We start from the raw sequence: 26,678 nt of genomic DNA on the forward strand, positions 1-26,678 counted from the left end.
CTTACTTATTTCTCCAGTTTCCCTTTCCATAGCCTTGTTGCTGAGTAATATCTCACCAGGCTCCTTTAATAGCTATTTCCCCAGGCTCCATGCACCCAGTCTGAACCCTATCAATCTATCCTTTACATTGCACCTCAGATGATCCTGCTATATAAATAGTATGATCATATTACTCATTTACTTATAAACCTTAATGGATTCATGAATATCACACAATGTTCAGAATTGACAGAAATTCAAGACCGAATTTTCCAAGGGAATAAATATAAAGTAAGATTGGTATTATTTCCCATTTTGTGCACAAAGGGATCCTATCATCTTAGAAAAAACCAAAATAATTCTCAATACATCGTGCAGGTTTTTCATGACCTGACTTAAATTCTAATTCATTGACAGAGCACTAATACTTTCCTGGTTAAGCCTTGCTATTTGATTTGCCCACTGTCTCACTGTGTATTCTGCCTGGAAATTCCCTCCTTCTTTGGCACGTAGCAAACATCTATCCATCTTTCAGGACTCACTTCAAGTGAGACTCCTTTATCTATGGAGTTTTTCCTGTATGTACTCTCTAGCTACAATTGACCTGTGACCCTCATAACAATAATTACAATTTATTGCATACTTTTGTCTTCTTATCTTCTACCTCTACTAGAGGAAAAAAACTCATTGTGACTCACTGTGGACACAGCCTTACCAGGTTTTGTATTCCTAGCACCTAGCACATGCTCAGAGCATAGCAGACACTCAAAAGAGAATTCTGAATGACTAAGTGATTGAAAAACCTAGAGCCATAATTTGCCATCTGGCTAATTCCTTTAACATTCAATTTCACATTGCCTCTTCTGGGAATCTTTTTTCTAAGGCTTCATATGTGGGTTGAGTTCCTCTTCTGTACTCTCACAGACATCTGTATTGTACTAATCACACAATATTATAATTGTTACTTGTCTTTTACTTCTCCTACACTAGTGGTAGACTTCACTGAGAACAGATGATTCATCTCTTGAATCTTCAGCAGCCAATTTACTACCATACATAGTAGGTCTTCAATACCAATTTTCTGAGTAAATTACAAGCAATAAGCAGGGTGCTGGTGACTCACAATTATAATCCTACCTACTTTGGAGGCTGAGATCAGGAGGATCATGGTTTGAAGGCCAGCCTGGGCAAAAAGTGCATATAACCCCATCTCAACCAACAGTTGGGTGCGGTAGCACATACTTGTCATCCCTGATATAGTAGGAACCCTAAAATAGGGGTATTGTGGTCCAGTCTGGTCTGGGAAAAAATAATGAGACCTTATCTCTAAAATAACCAGAACAAAAAGAAATGGAAGCATGGTTCAAGAGGAAGAGTGCCTGTCTAGCAGGCATGAAGTCCTGAATTAAATACCAGTACAAAGAAGAAAAAAACTAGCAATAATTGGTAGTATGTCCCAGGGTTTTCACAATTTGCTGAAAATACCAGCTTACATTTTTGGGGTCTCTAAGATAATTCCTCAGAGCTGATTTTGCATCTTTTTAGAAGTCAACCCTACCTGAAAGACTCAGGAATGGAGAGATAGGTGAGAACTATAGGTTGTAAATAGGTCAGTTAATGAAAACAGGCAGGGGTTGATAAGTCTCTGCTCTATACATAGTTATTACAAATAAAGGTAAAAGGTATGGCATTAGTCACCAGGAGAAAATCTTGAAACAGGAGGGAATATCAGTTCTCTATAGGCATAGTCGTTTTAGGCAACTGTGGATAGTTTCTACTTCTGTTAAGTACATGTGAGATGGTACTTTGATGTACTCCTAGCATTATTAAAGAGAATGCTTACCACGTGCCATACCTTATGCTATTTTACATGCACTTACTGCCTAAGTAACCTTACAATGATCCCTGTTTCCTAGTAATCAGACCTTTACTGTTGTCTCCTCTTATATTGCTTTAAGACTGGTTTGTGTTATGGAACATGATGGGAGTGATTGTATGTGACTTTGGAGATTAGTTTATAAAAACATTGGATACCATTTTGGTTGCCCACTTTTCTCCCATATCAACTTCTCTGGGGACAGGCCAGCTACAAATCGTGAGTATCACTATGAACAGGTTCACGTGGTGAGGAAGTGAATTCTCTTACCAACATTCCAGGAGTCAGGTTGGAAAGCAGATCCTCCCTGCAACCTCAGCAGACATCCTGAGAAACACTCAGCTAAGCCACTACTGGATTCATGCCTTTTAGAGTTGTTTGATGTAACATATGCTTGTTGTCTTTGATTGCAAAATTTGGGTGGATTTGTTACAAAGCAACAGTTATCTATCTCCATTTGATGGATGAAGAAATTTGAGTACAGGAACCTTAAGTTACTTAACCAAAGATACGTAGAGTTATAATTCAAACCCATTTCTGAAATTTTAAAAGCCTACACTCTTAGCCACTCTGCTATAACTGCCTTTCATGCTCAATCTTGACACATTACTTATTTTTCCAATTAAACAATTTAAACTCACAACATACCTACAATTAAAAATGCACTGGTCATAGGCAATTTGCTGAGTGCTACCAGAGATATAAAGAAAAACTAAATGGCTATATCTTCATGGATTTTATTCTACAGTAATATAACAAGTTACAGCTGAGTTCCTAGTAGCTCTCAAGTGATCTGCGAGAGCCATCTAGTGTCTATTCTGATTACTACAATATTCTTAGCTAGATACAAACATAAAGGTTGTATTTTATGCCATTTAAAACCTAATTTTAAGGAACATGAAACATTTAATACCCTCACCATATGCACAAAATGAGAAATAATGTCAATTTTTACATATATTCCCATATAAAATTCAGTCTTGAATTTCTCTCAATATTTAATGATGGTATTCACTCATAAAATTAACCTAAGTGCTCGCTTCAGCACACATACACTAAAATTAAACGATACAGAGAAGATTAACATGGTACGTGAGCAAGAATGACATGCAAATTTGTAAAGTGTTCCATACTTTTAATAATAAATTAAAAAAAAAAAACTAATGTAAAATATTCTATACCAATGTTTGCCTAACCTCAGGCATATCCTTTTTCAGAGTTCTGGAAAATCTGCACAGCTAAAGAAGTTTCTTTTCACTTATGAAGAATGTAGGGATAGGCATGGAGAAATCAGTAACAAGAATATAGCTGAGCCCCACTAATTTGCCAATTTTGCATTTTGAAATTTATCTACTCACCAAAATTTATTTGTAATCCAAAGATTAATATTTGCATTATCTTTGTTTTCTTTCAAGGATTTGTACCAAGTGTTAAAAAACTTGAATTACCCAACATGTACTTTCTCAGTTAAGGCTGAACAAAGATACTCGATCTTATTTCAACTTACACTATAAACAAGTGACTTTTTCACAGTATATTTAATGCCACATTTTTGGCTTCTTTCTTTTTTTTGTTTGTTTATGTAAAACGGCCACAAGCTATTTTAAAAGTATCAAGGTACTGTTTAATGTTCCTGAACACAAGAAGGCTGTGTTGTGTCTTATGGAGAAAATATGTGTGTTTAGATAAGCTTTCTTCAGGCATGAGTTACAGTGCTGTTGGTTGTGACTTCAGTATTAGTTAATCAATATTAAATAAGGTTGTCTTTAAAAAGAAACACACATGAAACTAGGTTATGACCAACTGACAACACTGCCACGACCAGAGGCTTACAGGAACCTAACCCCGTATTTCTCCTAGGAGCAATGGTCCAATATTTGCTAACATGTTCATGGTGACCTTATAAAATATAACTACTACAAATAAGAGAGTTATATATGTTAGTGCTTTATATTCTACTTTATCCTTATTTCCAAATGCTACAACAGAAAGTTTAGTTACTTTCTAAAATAGTCCCAAGTATACTGAACACTGTATCTTGAAAAATCACACAATGTAAAGAATGAATTCTTACAACATTATTATCTCATTGAACCTTGTCCTAAACAATATCTATTAGTTTTCATGAGTTGGCTATATTTTTCTAGTATATATTAAAATAAGTGCATCTATATTAAAATTTTGGTATATCACCAAAACTACTTCATGTACCACTAAATGGTGCATGTATCAACACTGACATGAGTCACATTCAAGAAAACATATATATCATAGAAAAAGTTATTACTTTTAACAAAGAAATTTTTTCAAGCCTCCATCTGGAAGTAGTTATACTTTCCTCAATTCACATTAGAAAGACTACTATAGAGTGTATTACAAAATAGAATATAGCATTCAGCATGGAAAGTGTACAAAGAAAGTATAATGAGATATAAAGTAAGTATTTTATAGATGACATATCAAGAAATAACATTGTAACATATACCTGAAACTGTGTCAGACTGCTGAAATAATAGCCTAGGATCACACTGTTGATCCAAAGACTCTGCATTAGCAACCGGCTGCTGCATATACAAAGGCTGCCCCCTTAAGATGTTCTCTGCTGCTGCTGTCAGCCCGGGTCTTTGTCCTTCACTAAGCTCACCCACACTGTTTTCCAAATCCTTTGAAAAGTAAAAACATTTATTAAAAGAATTAATTTATTCAAAACATTTACCAAAATGAGAAATATTTGTTTCACAACCCCTACCACTCTACTGAGAGGTAGTCTAAAAAGTGCTTATTATGCCACATATATATTAAATAAAAGATAAGATAAAAAGTTAATTTATTACGGCATCTATTGATAAACTTTATTTTTCAATATCTTATTTTTAGGAAGTTAACCATTATCTGTTTTTCAACCTCCAATTAAATAGCAATAAAAGATGTAAGATTTCTTGGGAGGTGGAGATCTAGAAGACAGCAGTTCAAGGTCAGCCTGGGCAAAAAGTTAGTGAGACCCTATCTCAACCAATAAAGCTGGGCATAATGGTGGGGACTGTTACTGCAGTGTAAATAACAGGACTGTGGTAGTCTAGGCCAGCCCAGGCAAAAATGTGACACCCTGTTTGAAAAATAATTAACAGCAAAAGGGCTAGGCCTATGGCTCAAGTAATAGAGTGCTTAATAAGTACATTGTAGTCCTAAATTCAATCTTTCTCTCTCTCTCTGTATATATATATATGAAAAATTCTATTATAATTTAAAATGTTAAATGCTGATACCAATTACACATTGCTCATACAGCTTAAAATTAGAATAGAAAATATATTTCTCATTCTTTATACATTAAAATTCCTTAAGGTTAAGAATAATATAATTTAAATAGCATAAAGACCCCTATATAAATTACTTTTATTTTTTTAGACAGGGTCTTGTTATGTAGTAAAATTGGCCTTGAACTCACAACCCTCCTGCCTCAGTCTCTTAAGTGCTGGAGTTATAGGTATACACCACCATGCCTGGCAATAATTAGACATTTTTGCAAGTACACAGATTGAAAACTACTTTAATCATATTTAGTAAAGCTCTTTTCCCTTGGAAAGTACAAAAGTACAAATATTCCTTTATCATAAATAGGAAATAAGTGAGAAAACTAAAAAAAGATTAAGACATTTTCTTTGTACATTAAAATTACATACTGTAATCTCTAGTATATTTTGTGACTTGGAGATACTGTTCTTAATGAGTTTACTAATCAAGAATGAAATAAAAATTCCAATACCTAAAAGCTCCCATCTTTCTTATTCCACCAATATCTTTGAGGATTCTACAAAAATAACAAAATCTACACTCCTTAGTTTAACATTCAACATTCTCGACATTAGATCAAGGGCAAACACAACAAGGGGATTGGACTATGAGCACATGATAAAAGCGAGAGCACACAAGGGAGGGGTGAGGATAGGTAAGACACCTAAAAAACTAGCTAGCATTTGTTGCCCTTAATGCAGAGAAACTAAAGCAGATACCTTAAAGCAACTGAGGCCAATAGGAAAAGGGGAACAGGTACTAGAGAAAAGGTTAGATCAAAAAGAATTAACCTAGAAGGTAACACCCATGCACAGGAAATCAATGTGAGTCAATGCCCTGTATAGCTATCCTTATCTCAACCAGCAAAACCCCTTGTTCCTTCCTATTATTGCTTATACTCTCTCTACAACAAAATTAGAGATAAGGCCAAAATAGTTTCTGCTGGGTATTGAGGTGGGGGAGCGGGAGGGGGTGGAGTGGGTGGTAAGGGAGGGGGTGGGGGCAGGGGGGAGAAATGAACCAAGCCTTGTATGCACATATGAATAATAAAAGAAAAATGAAAAAAAAAAAAAACATTCAACATTCTCTACAACTTGCCCTAATTCTCCTCTCTTCATTTCTGTCTTCCTCTTATTCCCTTAATCCAACTCTCCTTTAGGACCATCTTTTTCAATTAATTAATTAATTATTTGAGATGTGATTTTATTAAATAGCTAAAGCCAGCCTTGAACTAGAAATCCTCCTGCATCAGTATCCTGAATGCTGCAATTACAGGCATGTTCTAACATGCCTGGCCTAACATCCTTTAAAGGATTTGAAAAATATTGCTTTGAAATTAATATATCCTTTGTAAACTCTTGGCTAATGTTTAGAATGATGGCAGATATATTTTTCCCCAGAAATTAATTACAAATGTTGCATGGTCAAATCAAAACCACACTAAGATTCCACCTCACCCGTTAGAATAGCCATCATTAGAAATACCACCACCAACAGGTGTTGGCAAGGATGTGGGGAAAAAGGAAACCTTATACACTGCTGGTAGGAATGCAAACTAGTACAATCACTCTGGAAAAAAATTTGGAGGCTTCTTAAAAATCTAAACATAGATCTGCCATATGATCCAGCAATACCACTCCTGGGGATATACCCAAAGGAATGTGACACAGGTTACTCCTAAGGCACTTGCACACCCATGTTTATTGCAGCACTATTCACAGTAGCCAAGTTATAGAAACAGCCAAAATGCCCCACTACTGACGAATGGATTAAGAAAATGTGGTATTTATACATAATGGAATTTTATGCAGCCATGAAGAAGAATGAAATGTTATCGTTTGCAAGTAAATGGATGGAATTGGAGAACATCATCCTGAGCAAGGTTAGCCAGGCTCAGAAGACCAAAAATCGTATGTTCTCCCTCATATGTGGACATTAGATCAAGGGCAATCACAACAAGGGGATTGGACTTTGATCACATGATGAGGCGAGAGCACACAAGGGAGGTATGAGGATAGGCAAGAAACCCAAAAAAAGCAAGATAGCATTTGATGTCCTCAGTGCAAAGGAACTAATGCAGAAACTTTAAAGTGACAGAGGCCAATAGGAGAAGGGGACCAGGAACTAGAGAAAAGGTTAGTTGAGAAGAATTAATTTAGAAGGTAACACATATGTACAGAAAAGCAATGCGAATAAACTCCCTGTATAGCTATCCTTATCTCAACTAGCAAAAACCCTTGGTCCTTCCTATTACTACTTATACTCTCTCTTCAAGAAAATTAGAGATAAGGGCAAAATAGTTTCTGCCTGGTAGCGAGGGGGTTGGGGGGAGAGAGGGGGCAGGGGAAAAGGGAGGGGACAGGGGGAAGGGAGAAGAAATGACCCAAACATTGTATGCATATATGAATAAAAGAAATAAAAAAAAATGTTGCATTGTGCTTATACTTGTGTTTAAAGGTAGGGGTCATATCTCATTCACTTTTGTATCTCTTCCAAGGTTGGATGTGGTATACAGTGGACACTCAATAAGAGACTGTGGAGTTTTTGTTAACTTGTTTTTGCTTTTAACATAGAAGACACTTTCGCATACAAACAAACAAACAAAAAAGAGGCTGTGGAGTGAATGATTCTTACAAATCATTTTGAAAAGTTTCAGTCTTACTGGGGGCATGATTCAGGTGGTAGGGCACCTGCCTAGCAAGCATGAGGCCCTAAATTCAAACCCCAGTACTGCCAAAAAAAAAAAAAAAAAGCCTCAGGTAAAGTCAAGAGGATGGGACAGATGGTCCACATTATTTTCAGTTATAAAACTCTGTCATTCTACAGGTTAAAGTTGCTACTACACTGAGTGCTGAATAATTGAAATATTAGCTTACCATAATTAAAAGTGGGAATATTTTAATTTTTTCTGCATTTATATTTAATAAAAAAAATCATCAGAGTTTAAAAGTACCTCTGAATGATACACTGCTTGCTGTGAAACTAATAATTCCTGGTTTTGTTTAATAAGAAGAGAAAGAATTGCATCTCCATGAAATTTTTTATGGGACATCTTCATCACTTGTCCTTCACTGGGAGGATCATCTTCCTAAAAGAAGCATAAAGATAATACATCAAAAACTTTATTAGACAATTACATTTTCTCAATTATGATTAATAAAAACTTAGCCATCAAATGATGATATCAGCAGTTTGTGGAAAGAAGATGAACTCCTTATTTTCATTTAGCTCTCATTTCCACAGGACTATAATAAAAACACTTTAATTTGCTTCAAATGAATATAACAGTATAATTAATTTATCAACATTAAACTTCAGATTTTTGTGAAAACTGGACCATCTTTCTCAAGCAACTGAATTATGATGATTTGCAAATATTTTACGTAGTGCCTTCAAGTTTTGGGCTCACAAGTGTTCTTAGTTATGCAGTGCACCAAACAACACCATAGAGGGCAATAAGGATAAAGCCCTACAGTAATGCTGCAACCTGAACCATAGGCAAAACGAAAATGCTGTAGAGATATGTGAGAGTAAACTCTCTATTTCTTTTGCCTTTGTGCCTACGTCTGCCTATAATTGGGATGATTTTTCTATAATAAAATATTATCATTTGTGAAAAAAAATAGACCTATCCAAAAATAAGGGACATTGTGGACTTAGAGTCAGACAAACTAGATTTCCTTGTAAATATATGTATAAATATTTTAAGTTCATTAAAAGTATTTTAAATTACTTTGTTTTTAATGAAATGAAGTTTCTTAACTTTGGAATATAAGTCCATATTCTCCCAGGTGTATATAGATAAATGCCTGATGGTATACGACTTCAAGTTATTCTGGGTTCCTCCAAGATATACTTTGTATTTGACTTGATTATAAATTTGTAGAATATCTGATCCAGATACAGTAAAAATATCAAAATTGGAAATTAGTTTTAAATGTAGAAAAAGAGAGAAGCTATAGTTTAGCCCTGGTTCATGTTTATTTACTCTAAAAAAAATTTAAACATGCATTAGCATCAGATGAAATTCTAGACTGGATAAAAATGCCGCTATAGTATATTAAGTAGGCCAAGCGTTAGAATAACGCTCCTCTGAAAATAAAGATATCTTACTTATGTCTGATCCCCACATTATTTCATAAAAGTGCTCAAACTCTTTTCCCAATAGGTTCATCCAATTATTTACAATAAATACTTTAAAAAATAACTATTCAAATAAAATCTTATAAAAAATTCATGACGCATTTTCTTACACCTTTGTGAGAGAATATGTTTTTAAAGAACAGCAATACTGAACAAAGGATATGATGTGGATGAGAATAGATTATAATTACCTTTCTTGTTTAGATTTGAAAATGTGTAAAAAGTAAAGATTTCTATTCCTTAATAGCTTCTTTTTCAAAAGAAAATTCCTAGTATCATTTCTGTATGGCATATGTATTATATACATAATATGGCATTTTTAAATGTCAATTTTTCTTCTCTAGAAGTAGGTGATAATTAGGAAGGATTTGTATCCCTGGATCCTGTTTCTGTTTTTCTTTTTAAGCTATTAAATTTGTGTATTTATTAGCACAAATAATACATCTTCCTTAACCATGTTTAGAGAAAAATAACAAATGTACTATGAGAACTGTTGAAGTGGCTGTGATACTGCTCAAAACATTCGGGTTACAATGTATACTGAAACAGATTTCATTACCTAATTATGTTTATTAACTGTATATTCTTCAACTATTAGAACTACAGAGGTTAACAGCAACTTTCTTCTTATTCTCACAATTATAACACTGCATAATGAAATGTGCAAACAACCTTAAATTCTTTCATAGATAACATTCATCTTTTTTGATACAGGGGATTGTTAAATTGCTCAGGCTGGCCTCAAACTGACAATCCTCCTGCGTCAGCCTTTAGAGCAGCTAATACTGACACCACTATATCCACTTTTTGGATAATTTTTTATTAAATTTTTATCTATATCTCATATAATTGAGAAAAAAACCTGATCAATGGGAATAGATTCACCAAAGTATTCTTCCTGTGAGGATACAATATTGGAGTTAGTCATTCCTTACCATTTCAAGGGTATCATGCAGTGTGCTGGATAAGCTATCATTTAGGTTTGTCAGACATAATCCTCCATTTCCTAAAGCTAGAGATTAAAATGCAACAATTCATAAAAAAAGAAGACAAACTTAGTAAATAATCTGACCAAAAAGTCATAGAAACTTACATTTAAACTATACTGCAAGAGAAATACTGGCAAAGTTCATATGCAAGTAATTCTTTTTTTTCTTTCCTTTTTGGTGGCACTGGGGTTTGAATTCAGAGCTTTGTGATTGCAAAGCAGGCACTCTACCACTTGAGCCACACCTGCAACCTTTTAACAGTTTTTAAAACAGTGTAATTTATAACAAAGATGTTTTTATTTCACCTATCAGTCTGTCAGAAATTGAAAAGAATTACAAACAGCACTGCAGCTATGAAATTGAGAAATGGGCACTCCTATAAGTTGTTAATATAATTAAGAACTGATTAAAATTAAAAGTTGATTAGTCTTTTTAATCCAGAAGGCACCCTGGCAGTGCATTGGTGTTTTAAAGGTGCCTATTCTGACTCCACAATTCCATTTCTAGGCACATATCCTATAGAAGTTATCAGGTAAGTGAACAAAGATATGTGCACTGATGGTCATTAGAGACTTGTGTGTAGTCTGGGAACATTTAAAACAATCTAAATGCCCTCTAGTAAGGTATTGTTTAAATGGGCTACACAGTCATTTAAAAAACTATATAGACCTATGTGTGTTGATATTGAAAGATGTATACTATACATATTATTAGGTTAAAAAAATCAGGTTTCCTAACAGTATGCATAGTATGATCCTATTTTAAAGGCAAATATACATACACATATGTATGTATTTAGGTGTCTACATAGACTAGAAGGATATACTTCAAACTATTCATGATAATAATTATATAGTAGGATTATGGAGAGAATTTATTTTCCAAAATTAGAGCCCAAAAATGTTAACTAACTTACACAAAGCCCCTATTCTGTCTATTGTACCATGTTAAGTCTTCAAACTGAAGCAAAAACACTTCAAACAGAGAAATATTGCTAAGGGAATTATCATAATATAACCCGTGAAATTAATTAATATAATTTAACTTACTTTTGGGAGCCAATTTTTGACCACAGCTAAATAAAATCTCTCCTTCAGAGATGGGTCTATCCAAAGTTTCTGTTTCAGTGACAGTAACGCTCAAAGTACTCTCCAGTGTTGATGAACCAGAACTTGTCACATGAAGTGGGGAAGGGGCCTTGGTACCCGCAAGAAATGGCGTAAAGGGAATTGATTCTGGAGGTGCAGGCTGAGGAGGGAAGTCCACACTCTCAGGTTCTTCATCCTTAGCCACAGACATTACACTAAGAAGATAAAGACAAATTTTGAATTTATTAAGTCACTAAAGGCCCATATTCATTTTTATGTAAAAAACAGATTCAAAGGTACTATGTCTCCTTTAGCAAATTATTTCTATGATCTATACTACAATTAATTAGCAAGATTAATTTTTCTAAAACAGCTTTTATGCTTTAGTCATAGGCAACCTTGAAAGCTCTTTTAGCCACAGAATAAATCTACATGGGATATTTAGCAAATGGTAATGCACACTAGGGAAAAATCATTTTCTAGCAACAGTCTGACCTCTGTCTCTATTAAAATCCCTTTCAAACCTTTTAAAAATGAGGTAAAGGTATAAATAAATTTCAAAAAAATTTTAAAAACTTCATGTTCGTAAAATTTCTTTCTTCTAAAGCATAGTGTGGACTGGGGATAAGGCTCAGTGGTAGCATGCTTGACTAACATGCACAAGGCACTGGTTTGACCCCCAGCACTGCAAAAAACAAACAAAAAAAGCTTTGCTTATCATTTCTGTGTTCCATGGGTTTATATAAGTTAAACATAAGCCTAAATTTATTGTTACTGAAAGTGAATATAGCTGGCCCTCCATATCCTTGAGTTCTACAACCAGGATTCAATGACAAAAAATATTTAGAAAAAATATGCATCTAAAGTTTTTTCTCATCATTATTCACTAAACAATAAAGTACAACAACTTTTTACATGGCATGTATGTTGATGTAGGTATTACAAATAATCTAGAGAAGACTTACATTATATGAGAGGATATGCATAGATTATATGCAAAACAATGCAATTTTTTACAAGGGACTTAGAGTATTTGTGAATTTTGGCATGGGGGGACTTTCTAGAACCAATTTCTCCTTAGATACAGAGAGGCAACTGTATGTTCTCATTTACATAGCTCTTGGGTGAAGAAGTTCTTCTTCAAGAGAGTTAGGATTCTCTTCGTCCAGTGGCAGGTCTCCATCATCCCATGGCTTGGGAAGCTCTGGGTTTGAAATCTTCAATTTATCAGTGGAAATCTCTGATAAAGTTGGGGTAAGAGCTGCTGCAGGAGGAGGTGAAGTAGCAGGGGTCATGGATGGAGTATTAACAAGTGTGATGGCAGGCATATCATTTCCTAAAGCTTTTTTAAAAAGAGAAAAACAACAGAATATACAGGGAACTTAAAAAACTAAATTCTCCCAAAACTAATGAACCAATAAAGAAATGGGCATGTGAACTAAACAGAACTTTCTCAAAAGAAGAAATTCAAATGGCCAGAAAACACATGAAAAAATGCTCACCATCTCTAGCAATAAAGGAAATGCAAATTAAAACCACACTAAGATTCCACCTCACCCCTGTTAGAATAGCCATCATCAGCAACACCACCAACAACAGGTGTTGGCGAGGATGCGGGGAAAAAGGAACCCTCTTACACTGTTGGTGGGAATGTAGACTAGTACAACCACTCTGGAAAAAAATTTGGAGGCTACTTAAAAAGCTGGACATCGATCTACCATTTGATCCAGCAATACCACTCTTGGGGATATACCCAAAAGACTGTTACTCCAGAGGCACCTGCACATCCGGATATGTTTATTGCGGCACTATTCACAATAGCCAAGTTATGGAAACAGCCAAGATGCCCCAGCACTGACGAATGGATTAAGAAAATGTGGTATCTATACACAATGGAATTTTATGCAGCCATGAAGAAGAACGAAATGTTATCATTCGCTGGTAAATGGATGGAATTGGAGAACATCATTCTGAGTGAGGTTAGCCTGGCTCAAAAGACCAAAAATCGTATGTTCTCCCTCATATGTGGACATTAGATCAAGGGCAAACACAACAAGGGGATTGGACTATGAGCACATGATAAAAGCGAGAGCACACAAGGGAGGGGTGAGGATAGGTAAGACACCTAAAAAACTAGCTAGCATTTGTTGCCCTTAATGCAGAGAAACTAAAGCAGATACCTTAAAGCAACTGAGGCCAATAGGAAAAGGGGACCAGGAACTAGAGAAAAGGTTAGATCAAAAAGAATTAACCTAGAAGGTAACACCCACGCACAGGAAATCAATGTGAGTCAATGCCCTGTATAGCTATCCTTATCTCAACCAGCAAAACCCCTTGTTCCTTCCTATTATTGCTTATACTCTCTCTACAACAAAATTAGAGATAAGGGCAAAACAGTTTCTGCTGGGTATTGAGGGGGGGAGCGGGAGGGGGTGGAGTGGGTGGTAAGGGAGGGGGTGGGGGCAGGGGGGAGAAATAAACCAAGCCTTGTATGCACATATGAATAATAAAAGAAAAATGAAAAAAAAATAAAATAAAAAAAAATAAAAAGAGAAAAACATAAAAGTCAGCAAACAGCTCCATAGGAAGGGCAATATATATTGCTTCAGATAGCCCTCAAATTTTCTTTGATTGCCTTAAAATGATGGCAATGATAATAATAACGATGATGGTAGTGGCTGTTAGAGAATTTAAAAGTTAGTTTAGAACAGTATAAGAAAATAATTTTGAAAGCAGTTAAAATTAACATATACTTAGAGCAGCCTAAGTATCTATGAGATCAGAAGTGGTACTATAGTGTGACTGTTTCTCCTCTGAAAGTTCATGTGTTAGAAACGTAACCCCCAAATCCACGTTGGTGGTATTTGGAGGTGGGCCCATTGGGTGCTAATTAGGGTTAGATGAGGACATGAAGACTTCCCAGCCTCCAGAATTGTAAGAAGTAAATTTCTATTCTTTATAAATTGCCAAGTCTGTGACATTCTGTTATAGCAATATAAAATGGTCAAGTGGAAACCAATTCCTTAGTTTCCTTGCAAGAAAAATTATATATAAAACCTAGTAAGTAATAACTATATGTAATCTAAAACACCTTGTAAGACAAACCATGAAATTTTATTTAATAGTTGTTAAAATTAAAAATGAGTTATAGAAATGAGGGTTCTACCTTTTTCAGCAAATATTTCTTTCACAGGAAAAGCCACATTATTATCTGAAACACAGGGAGAAGAATCTGGAGTTTTTACTAACACGCGCTCCTCAGAAAGTGATGAAGGTGAGCGAGGAGGAGTAGGCTGTGGGGTAGCCACTGGGGTACACACTCGTGCCTAAAATAAATTAGTAAAATAAGACAAATGGTATATATAATCGCGCAAACAAAAATAATGTGAAAACAATAATATTGAGCTCATCCATGGACTATGTAGAATTTAAATGAATGGGCAAAATAACAACAACAAAAAAGGAGTCTCCAATTCCCTGGCTCATAAATATTTAGCTCCTAGATAGGCATGAGGAAACTGTTGGGTAATTAAAATAGCTGCTTTGAAGTAGGTCCCAAGTAAATCTCAGTAACCCTCTTTTAATATGGAGAGGAAGATCAAACAGATACAGCTGAGGATCAAATCCATCTTTAAACCTGTTGGATAGGCTATACAACAGAAGGGAAGAATTTCATATAAAAAAAATCAGCCTTTTAGCACAAAGCAAAAGTGTGCAAAAAGTAATGGAAGGATAAGAAAAAGCAGGGGCAGGGAGAGATAAATATAATACTGAGATGGAAAGCGCTTGGGAAAGAAATGGTTATCATAAATGGTTCAAAAGTTTGAAGATATAAACTTTTCACATGATAGTGAAAATTAAGTTTTCTACCTATGTACTTTCTACCTAGTTCCCTTCCTCAGAATTATCAAACAATCTTGACTTAAGTAAGTCATTTCATATGTATACAGATTTAGCAATGGGATAAATACAAAGAAGTGGAACTGCCTAATTAAAGAAATGGAACTGCTTAAAGAGCTAATTGTGGTTGGGGAGAATTTATTGAGAGAAAAGTAGCAAAGAACAGAGCTCCCAGAGCTGGGAGGGGTCCCAAGAAAGGGTGCTCCTAATCGTGTTTTTAACTTGAATAGATGTTGCCAAATTTCTCTCTACAGGACTGTACAATTTTATATTGCTTCCAGAAGGTATGAGAATGCCGATTTCCCCCAAATTTGCCAAACAAAAGCATTATCAAACTTTGAGAGTTTTGACAATCTGATCAGTGAAAATGGAATTTCAGTGAATTGTTTTCTTATTATCAGTGAGGCTGACCATTTTTTATGTGTATATGGGCAATTTGTACTTTTTTGTGTATACTGTCTTGTCATGTCCTTTGCCCATTTAAAAGTGCATTATTTGCCTTTTTTCATTTTAAAAAGCCTTTATCTGTTAGATGAGTAGGCTTTATTCTGTATTATGAGTTGTAAATTAATGTATAATTTAAAATGAGGAAACATGAGTAATTTTGTCACATTGCTTAGTAATTAGCATATTCTTAACTTTCATTTTATAAATGAAAGAGGGTTGGGGTTCTGACAAATGCAAAGCCCTGAGTTCAGATTCCAGACCTACCAAAAAAATTAAAATGAAAGAAATACAGTTTTATTTTTCTCTTCTTGACTATATAAACTTAGAGCATAGAAAGGTTGTTTTCAAATATAATGCCACTGGAAATTCATCATAAGAGGATTTCAAGGTATTATTCTAGTACTGGTAATGGATAATGATGAGGTTAAACTATTAGTGACTATTTTACCAAGTTCCAGACACTAGATTAAGGTCTTTCATAAAACCTTATGAGTACCATGAAGACCTCAATCCTTCCCAAATTAGGCAAATAAAAATTAGATTAATTCCATAAAAGTCCTAGAAAGATTCTTTTTTTTTTCTTTTGGCAGTACTGGGGTTTGAATTCAGGGCCTCATTCTTTCTAGGGCGGTACTCTACCACTTGAGCCACACCTCCAGCTCTTTTTTGCTTTAGTTGTTTTTCAGAAAGGGCCAACCTTAGACTGTGATCCCGTTACCTATAGCCCCCTGCCTAGTTGGGATCATACACTTGAAACAACACATTCAGCTTATTTTTGAGATGGGGTGTCAATAGCTGTTTTCCTGGCCTGGCCTGGAATTGTAATCCTACCAATCTATGCCTATGGGATAGCTGAGATTACAGATATAAGTCACTGCACATGGCCACAGAAAGATTTTTTTAATGGAACTTAAAAACTGCGTCAGAAAAAGGGTTGTGAACCCAAGCCTTGTATGCACATATGAATAATAAAAGAAAAACAAAAAAGAAAAAGGGTTGTGAGACCCTATTTCAATAAAATAAGCTGGAGGCTGGTGGAGTGGCTCACACAGCAGAGCACCAGCCTAGCAAGCATGAGGCCCTGAGTTCAAACCCCAATACCACAAAAAAAAAAAATGGGTATGGTGGGTCACACCTGTAATCCCAGGTATTCAGGGGGCAGAGGTAAGAAGATTGAAATCTAATGCCTGCCCAGCAAAAGCGCAAGAGCCTATCTATAAAACAAATTAAAACGTAAAGGTCTGGAGCATGCTTTAAGCCCTAGAGCTCTTGCCTAGCAAGTGCAAGGCCCCAAGTCCAAACTTCATAAATAAATAAATAATTTTAAAGAGTAGAGCATGGAGTTATGAGCCTGTAGTCCTACTTTGGAGAGACTCAGGCAGGAGGATCCCTTAAGCCCAGGAGTTCAAGAGTTGGAAGCCAGTATGGCCAATACAGTGAATCCTCATCTTAAAAACAAACAAACAAAAACTAAAAATCCAAAAAACTAATTTTAAAATGTATTTGGCCAAAATGTTACATAGGTCAAAAGGTCAAGAAAAGCCATGACAATTCTGAAGAAACAAAACTTAGGGAAGGTTTGCCCTACCAGATATTCAGTAAGCAGATTTTGGCAAAGTCAGTGTCACTTAAACTGTTAAGTAAGTATTCTATTTCTATTATACAGAAAGGACTAAAGTATAGAGGTGAAGAATCAAATTCAAGTCTTATCACCTCCAAAGTCCTTGCTCTTAATAGTTGCGTAGACTGCCTATTTGTACTTGTTTTTCCAAGTTTTCTCATTCACCTACCCTCATCAGGACATGAACCATTAGAAAGCCACCGACCCTGACCACATCTATACTACAGGCATAGTTGCCAAGGAGTTAATAGAGCACAGATATTGACACAATAATTACATTATACCACACCAACCTCTACAAAAGTCAAATATACAACTTTATGTTCACACATGAAATGGATCGGTTTAAATGTTTCACCTATATAAAATGATGTCTTTTTAATTCATAGGCCCAGAAGTGCCTATAGAGTTTTAAACAGAAATATAAGCTTTGGATTTGTATAATTTCATGCTGCTCTAATGGAATATAAATTTTATTTAACATATTTAAGACTGATCAAACACACTATAAAAGTACCTGAGATATATTTTCTTTTAAAGATTCAAAACATCAGTTTAGATAATAACCTAAAGCAACCTAAGATCTTTGGCTATAACATGAATCACAAAAGACAGCTGGGGAAATCTGAACATGGTCTCTGCTATTATATGTTATTGACATTTCCATGTAAATTTGGAGGCATGAGAATGTATTAGTTACGTAAAGCAGTTTCTTGTTCTCAAGTGATACTGCCTATGCGTCTGAGGTAAAGAATCATGATGTCTCCAACTTTCAACTGGTGTATATATATATATATACAACATAATATTTATAGCAGGTACAAAGTGAGATATTAAAAGTATGCCCACATGGTATCAGTAGTGAAGTGGGGGTAAAGATATTCTGTGTATCACACAGTACACAACAGGTTTTGCAGGTATGAGGTTTCAGGAACCCATAGTTGAGAAAACTGCACATGCTCTGGATGTAGAGAGGTCAGTACTGAATTAGAGTCTTGGTTCATTTTTTCATAATGCTGCTACCTAACTTCTGCTAAAGACATGTACTTTCAAAGCTCAAATTTTCATTTGATCCTTCAATTAAGCCCAGTAACTTTTACCTAGCTTTTGGGGGCACCATTTTTTGGGGGGGAAGCAGAATTTCACAAAATAAAGGGCAGGGAAACACTCATAAGCTCACATAGGAATTTAAAAATAACTGATGATAAGGTGGGAATGACTGAGGGCTTCTCCCTATCAACCGAGCTGAGTAGCAGAAATTTAAAAATTTTGCTTTTGAAATTTCTTTTGATTATTTTTTTTAACCATGCTTGGTCAAAACCACATGTACTAAGTCTGTGAATAAGTCAGTCTTGCTGTACTTTCAAATTTTCTGTAGATTTTAAAATTCTAAAAATAAAATGCTAGGTAAAATGTTACTTTAATTATAGCATCAAGGAATATATTACATTCCTTTCTACCGCAAACTGTGAGCTCATGATTTTCAGTTTAAAATTATCTATTTTACCATTCTTTGATAAACATATCAAAAATTTCCCAGAACTTTTAAGTCAGGAAAGGAGAATCACTCCTACCGGCAAGTATGTTTCATTTGTTGAAATATCACCAGAAACACTTGTAGCAACAGGATCTTGCTTCTTTGCTTCTCTGTCACCCAGCATGACAGCTATGGTCTCAGCAAGAGCTTCATTCACAAGATGGCTAACCATGTCTGAATTCACAGGAACCCCAGCATCAACAAAAAGCTGAAGAGCACCACTGCTTGTTCCTTCCACTAAAAAATTTAAGATTTTGTAAGTAGGCAAGAAATGGTCTTCAATACAAACCTTAATTCTTAAAATTTTAGAGATACTAATATATATGAATATGGGTGTGGAAGGAAGAACAAAAATGAAAATGCAAAGCCTCATTCAACATTTACAGCAGGTTAGGTGCCTGTTATTAGACGCTCTAGGTCTATTATTTTTCCAATAGGTTGTACTTTTTACTTACATGAATGTACATAAATTAAGTAAAACTTCTGTTAGGGACTTTACTGAACTCAAAGTGATATTTCTAAAGCTCTGTGTAGAAATATGTGAACAATGATCTGTAAACCCAGTGGGGTTGCAGTCTCTCCATAGAGTACTTCTTTAGTACAATTGATGGTAACTTAGGTTTGACAAAATATGTAAATACATCCTTTAAGTTTCCATAATTCATTGTTTTGGCATGACCAAAAATCAGAACCTATTTGTCATAAAGCCCAAAAGCCCTCCTCAGACATTAGAAAAACAAAAGCAAAACTACAAGCTTTTACAGAGAACAGTATAGAATCTAAATTCTCATTTTGAAAATTTTCACCTAGAAAAACCTAGATTTTCTTCTAACTTGGTTATTTTTTTTCCTTCCTTGAAAAAAATGAGATGATGAAAGAAAACTTAAGATAGTAGCAGTAGAAGGATGGGTGTGAGGTATACTAAATAGGAAGAATTAGTCAAATGCAACAACAAAGTGTATGTAGCTGTGATGTAGATTGTGGCTGACAGGGAACTGAAGAAGAACAAAGAAAAGAAAATAGAACCAACAATAATGCTAAAACTTTGGGGAATGGGAAAACTGATACCATTAAGAGAAACAAAGAAGAAAGGAAGAGCAGTTTTGGTTACAAAAATGAGATTCATACTGGACATGCCAAATTTGGGATGCTGGTGGAGCATCAAGTAGAATATTCAACAGGCATAACTGTCATTTTTCAGTCTAGATACATAGCTTAGCTGCCATCAGCTGACATAGGATAACTAAGGGTACAAGCAAACTGGAAAAATGGAAAAGAAGACAAAACATAGAAACTTGAAAATAATTTTTTCAAGTAGCAATCATGAGACCCTGCGTTCAACCCCCACACCACATGCACACACACACACACACACAAAGTCCAGAAACAGATCCACACATTTATAGCCAATTGAAAATCCATGTGCCAAGAAAAACCCTGAATCCTTACTTCATTCATATCATATATAAAATTTAGCTCAAAATATACCATATAGAGCTGGGGATGGTGATCAGTGGTAGAGTGCTTGATTCCCAGCATAAACCTAAAAGCATAATCTAAAACCACACACCTTTTACAAGAAAACATAGGAGAAACTCTTAATGATCTTGAGTTAGGCTTAGGCAAATTACTGCTTAAGCAGTGTGTCCAAAATAATTCCACAAACTATAAAAGAAAAATTAATCAATTAGACTTCATCAGAATTAATCTTTTGTCTTCCAAAGATAATGCTGAGAAAGCAAAAAGGCAAGACACATTTCACTCTTGGGGTTGAGTGTTGTTCAGTGGTAGAGCACTTGCATGAGCTCTGGGTTCAATCACCAGCACTGACAGAATCTAGGAGAACATATCTGCAAAAACACATATCTAATAAAGAACCTGCATCCAGAATAAAGAACATTAGAACTCAGTAAAAATGAGCAAAACACTTGAAATATTTCACCAAAGTAAATATACAAATGACAAATAAACACATAAAAATTTGCATAGTAGTCACCATTAGTAGTATATTACTTAGGCAGTATAATTAAGGAAATGCAAATAAAGACCGCAATGAGACATCTCCATATATGATCAGAATGCCTAGAATAAAAACAGTGACACCACCACATATTGGTGCAGATGTGGAGCAACTGGAACTTTCATGCACACAAATGGTACACCCACTTTGGAAAATATTTAGCAGTTTCTTGTTTCTTTTTTTTTTTTTCTGGCACTGGTGTTTTAACTCAGGGCCTCATGCTTGTTAGGGAGGTGCTCTTACTGCTTTAGCTACTCCACCAGCCCTTTTTTTGTGCTGAGTATTTTTGAGACAAGGTCTTGTAAATTATTTCCCCTGGGCTGCACCCCAATCCTCTTGATCTCTTCCTTCTGAGTATCTATGATTACAAGCACGAGTGACTGGTGCCCAACTTAGCAGTTTCTTATAAACATTTTATTTATCATATGACCAAGAGAAATTAAAAGATGCGTCTACACAAAGATTTCTCTGCAAATGTTCTTAGCAGCTTTATTTATAATATCCCAGAACTAAAAGACTATAAATGTTCATCAACTGGTAAATGGATTAATAAATTATAATATATCCATAAGGCATAATACTACATGATTGTCAAAGCATTATGCTAAATAAGCCAATAAAAAAACTCTATTTTGTATGCTTATAGATGCATGAAATCTAGAAAATATTAAAATACAGTACTAGACAGCAGATCCGTGGTTGTAAGGGACCACTGGGCAGGGGTGGAAGTTAGGTATAATTTGCAAAGTGGCATAAGGGAACTTTGGGGGATAATCAAAATCCACATCATGATTATGTGGCTAATGCCTTGCTTTATGTATTTGTCAAAATACTGTACACTTAGAATTGGTGAATTTTAAGGTAAGTAAATTATAATCTCAAAAAGGCTAATGGAGAAGAGGGAGGAGGAGGGGAGGTAAAAAGAAGAGGAGAAGGAAGAGGAAAAGGGAGAATGAGAGAGAAGAATCACAAGGGCTCCTTAACAAAGAGGCTCATTTAACCATTCAATGAACACTTAAACTCTTACTAGGTGTTAAGGGCTAGGCACAAAGAAACACCTTTAAGCCTGAGTAATTTAGTCTATCTAGAGAGTAAGAAAGATATGCAAACAAAAAAAAAAGATATGCAAACTAAGCATATTACTATCAGATAATTATATATCAAATATACATGCGTGTATATAAAGTAATATGATAGATTAATAGAGTTAGAAAGTAGGACAGGAAGTGGCTTAATAACTTGAAAGCTGCAATATAGAATAAGGAGGTAGGAACCTCTGGGGTATATAAATTCACAATGAACTAACGGTTTTTTGTTTGTTTTTTTTTTTAATAACAACAATTTTACTTACCAATGTCAGAAGTTGATGCTTTACTTGCCTCACTGACTGAAACACTGGCATTAAGTCTGGCCTGTTGCTGGACTGGAAAGAACCCAGAGATAATTCTTGACATTATTTCTTGTTCTACCCTGAAGAGATAAAAGTTAAGAATTTCTAAATTTGGTTGAGATGTATAAAATGTTATAAATCTCGTCCTTAAAAATAAACTTCACCTATGGGCACAAACATTTATATATGAAAGAAGTCATCTGAAAGTTACATGTGGAAAGAAAAAACTATCTTCTAACAAGGTCAACCACATGAAACAGAATCTCATTGTGGGAAATGGATCATGAAATCAAATTGAAATCTTTCATATTAGTCTAATGAAAAGTTTAACAGAACCCCTGAATCTAAAATAAGATTATCTGGCACATGATGAGTATAACAGTTTTGACTTATACTCAGAGCATACATACAAAACCGTATCAGGTAAGAGTGAGAAAAAAGGCCAATTGCCCTCTTTCAGGGAAATAAATACATAGAGTGCAATATAGGATAGTTTTCTTCTTAAAAAGGAAACAAAATTTATTTTCAAGGTCATTTTCAGGAAGGGGAAGAGGAAAGGAAAGGAAAAGAGGAACAGAATAGGAGACTTCTTTTGGTACATTTCTTTAGAGCAGCTAGTAGTCTCCTTAAAAATTCTTCTTATACAATGGTAGACGTTGATTGCTGAAAATGCAGAAAATATATATAAACTTTAAACCTTGGTTCAGGGATACACAGAGGTAACAATCTGGTATATATATTTTTAAAGCTTTTGTTCTGTGCACATTCATTTTGAGGTCTTACATGCTGAAATTACATTGTTAGTATCCTAAATATTCTGTTACTCAATAGCAGCCTCTTTTGCACTAGAAGATAGCCTAAAAACAAATATTCATGGGCAAAACAATACTTCCAATAGTTAGTTATGCCCTTGGCATTACATCAAATAGTTTCCAGTGATTTTCCACAAAGGAACAGTTTAATAAACTAATAAAGACAAGGAAGTTTTTCAACTAAAATTTAGTACTTTCTGTTTATATTTGCTACTATGATTCTAATCATACCAATACCATTGCAAACTCACCACTGAACTAAACTATTTTCCAGTGTTTCTTTTCTCTGAATTACTTTATCCAGAACATCAGTAGTAGGCTGAAATGCAGAAACAATGGGAGGAAATGGAGGACCATTATATTTTGTAGAAACAATGTTAACACTTCTGTTAAACTCCAGCATTGGTTCAGAATATTCTGGAATTTCATCACATTGTTCTTCTTCCTGGTAATAAAAACAAAACTATTATATTCACTTATTTCTTCAACATTTACTAAATGCCAACTGTAAGGAGGAACTTAGCTAGATGAATTAACCAACACTTTGAAATTAACAGTATTTCTAATTAGGCAGTATTACATTAACTATAACATACATATTAATCATGTATGTTACAATTACAGAAACCTCAATTACACAATTAGTTTGTCTTTTAAAACCCAATATTTGGGCTGGAAGTGTAGTTCAGTGACAGAGCACTTGCCTAGCACGTGTTAGGATATGGGTTCATCCATATCTCTCATACATACACACACATACACACACACACACACACACACACACACACACACACACACACACACTATAGTCAGTAAACAAACTAGAAAACTTGATCATTCCTGAATAAAACATTACTAACATTTATTTCCCTTTAGAAATTTGAGTTATCATAAAAACTAGTATTTCAAAACATCATTCTTTGCTCTAACACAACCTATAATTTACATGTAAATATGCAGTTAGATCACTTCACTCATTATTTTCATGATCATATTATGCTCAAAATTTATTTCAGGAATTTTAACATTTTTATTATGAAACTGCCATAGACATTTAAAAATAAACAAAATAGTTCCCATGTACTATATGTTATATATAAATAACATGAATTGTATTTATCTGGTTTCAAACTTCAACAATTTTCAACTTGTGGTTAATTCTATCATGTAAACTGCCCTTCCTCCATCGATTTCCCCTGTACATATCATTCTGAAGTAAACCACAAATGTATCATTTTACAATTCAATACATATCTCAAAAAGTTCAGCCTTTAAATATCATAATTCATTAATATCTTATCAAAAAATGAAGTCCTCAGGTAGTAAGTGGCAGAGCTGGAGTAGGAACCCTTGTCTTTAAAATCTAAATAACCAGCTTTTTTTATTTTGCAGTACTGGAGTTTGAACTCAGGGCCTTGAACTTGCAAGAAAGGTGCTCTACTACTTGAGCTACTCAGCCAGCCCTAGATAACCAGTTTTATTAAAGATCTTTGCTGGGCATTAGGAATAGAAAAACTCATGTGGCATTCACCTAAGAAGAAATATCTGTGAGCAGATAAGACTGACATATTGCATACCTCTGCACATTCTAAAATTAAGATTTCATTTTTTGATTAATAAAACTAGTCTTAGCTCAAAGTCAAACAAAAGTGAAAAATATTCTCTAAAGTCTATTGACATTAATATTCAAGTATTTTCTATGTTCTGTGATCTTTCCTCCTGTCATCATAGTTCATTTCCTCCTTTTTCCCCTCCTGCTTTATTATTTCTATCATTTCTATAACTCTGCCTTCCATACAGGACATTCCTGTGAATTCTGGACTATACACATTTTTTTCTCTCAATATAAACTAAGTGATGACTTTGCCACTACTCCAGAAATCAAGACATAAATGTAATAGAATGAAGAATGGACAGATAGAGGACAAGGCAACCAAAAGAAATGGAAAGAAAGAAGAAATGAAGCAGGCAAGATAAGATACAAGTGGCATGGAGGTGCAAGGTGATGACGAAAACTTTGTAATTTTTTAAAATAAAAGTATAATTAACTTAGAAGTAAAAGTGAGTTTCTCAAAGCACTATAGCACAATATTGATAGTCCAAAGGTATTCAACCACCTAGAAAAATATTGGTAGAAAAATAACTTTTCATGGTTTCTAATCTTTGTTACCTGTATAACATCAATTACTTCATCAAAATTAGTTCCTGGAAACTTCACTTCTTCTTCATCCACCTTCACAAATTCTGGAGTCTAAAGAAATAACATTTTCGGAAAGTTTTGGTTGTTATCAACTTTTAAAAATTTACATATAATTTATCACATTTCCACATATAGTATAAACTTATAATCACATAGCCCTATTTTTTATTTTAGTATCCTGTTCAGAATTTATTAAATTAGTAAATGAGATCCACTAGTCCCTAAGGAATTAGGTCATCATTTCAATAGCTACAAAAATTATTTCTTTAAAATATTAAATATAAGTATCAAAAATTAATATTTATAGGACTCCAACAATAAATGCAACTTAAGTCAGTTGATCAACAGGTTAATAGGATCATGATTTAGCTGCTATAGTTAAGATAAAGTATTTTTGTATGTTAGCCATGTAAGTATACACAAACACAAAATCACAAAAAGAATCAAATAATTTAAAAAAAATAGTCATTTCACAAATTTAATACATGGGCCTTGCTATATAAAATCTAGTCACCAAAAACCATAACAGCCTCTCACTAAGAGTAGAATGATAAAAAATCCCAAATGCATTTTTATTAATGTTTCTATAAACTTCTGATGAAAACAAAATTACTGATGAAAAGTTAAATGAGGCATGAGTTCTACTTAGGGTCAGTCTATTTTATTATTTGTAATTATGAGAGATTATTGGTGTTTTCTCTTTAAAACTGACCTTCAATGACCAAATTTGCTTACAAAAGATAAAACGTGAGACAAGTTACAGTGGTACTTTGCTACAGTAAAAGCTATAACTTCATTATTCAGAAGCAAATAAATAACAGGAAGATATATACACACATATGTATATGTGCTGCTGAAGCAAGCACAAGAGATGTATATTTTTGCATGGTAACAAAAGTATGACAGTGTAATATCCCCATATATAAACTCTATTGTTACTAGAAAACTCAAATTCAAAAAATCTGTAATTCTCATGTAAAGCAAAGATTGTTTACAAAAGAGAGGGAAATTCTTTTTTCACATACAAGAGTCTAACAACTTAAGTTACCTGAAAGTTACTTAAATAAGAGTTCTGAATATTTACAAATATAAAGATCTGAAACAAACTTTCTTTTTCAAGTACATAAACAATTTGAGATTCATTTTGAACTTTTCTTCAAAAACCTAAATTACTACAGTAGATTATGGTTTGATAGAAAGCTTTTTATGGAATAATGGCAGTCAGACATTTAAACATTAAAACAATATGATAGAACTCTGACATCTACCTGAATCCAGGTGTGCAAAGGAGGAAGAGAGGCTTCTTTGGGACTAGGCAACAGGGAACCACCATCAGCACTGCTGTATGAAATGCTGTCAATATCTACACTAGGTAATACCTA

General features: G+C 34.4%; 1 protein-coding gene and 1 non-coding gene across 14 annotated transcripts in view; one reads left to right on the top strand and one right to left on the bottom strand.

Moving 5' to 3' along the window:
• Positions 1–26,678, bottom strand: part of Kiaa0586 (KIAA0586 ortholog) — a 100,504-nt gene that overhangs the window by 38,096 nt on the left and 35,730 nt on the right. For all 13 annotated transcript variants that reach the window (XR_012446157.1, XR_012446158.1, XM_074067891.1 and 10 more), the window contains 11 exons: positions 26,565–26,675; positions 25,267–25,347; positions 23,348–23,541; positions 22,246–22,364; positions 18,912–19,111; positions 14,536–14,695; positions 12,483–12,711; positions 11,331–11,584; positions 10,228–10,304; positions 8,103–8,237; positions 4,341–4,518 (listed from right to left, as the gene is read on the bottom strand). Coding sequence is in view for 11 of the 13 variants with exons in the window: in XM_074067891.1 (XP_073923992.1) it covers positions 4,341–4,518; positions 8,103–8,237; positions 10,228–10,304; positions 11,331–11,584; positions 12,483–12,711; positions 14,536–14,695; positions 18,912–19,111; positions 22,246–22,364; positions 23,348–23,541; positions 25,267–25,347; positions 26,565–26,675 (1,738 nt within the window). In the remaining 2 variants the exon portion in view is untranslated. The remainder of the gene's footprint in view (positions 1–4,340; positions 4,519–8,102; positions 8,238–10,227; positions 10,305–11,330; positions 11,585–12,482; positions 12,712–14,535; positions 14,696–18,911; positions 19,112–22,245; positions 22,365–23,347; positions 23,542–25,266; positions 25,348–26,564; positions 26,676–26,678) is intronic.
• LOC141422048 (U6 spliceosomal RNA) lies at positions 2,888–2,992 on the top strand. Its single transcript, XR_012446713.1, has one exon. It is a non-coding gene; the product is annotated as a U6 spliceosomal RNA (small nuclear RNA).

This window comes from Castor canadensis, chromosome 3 (genome assembly GCF_047511655.1).
Source record: "Castor canadensis chromosome 3, mCasCan1.hap1v2, whole genome shotgun sequence".
In the NCBI taxonomy this organism is placed as follows: domain Eukaryota; kingdom Metazoa; phylum Chordata; class Mammalia; order Rodentia; family Castoridae; genus Castor; species Castor canadensis.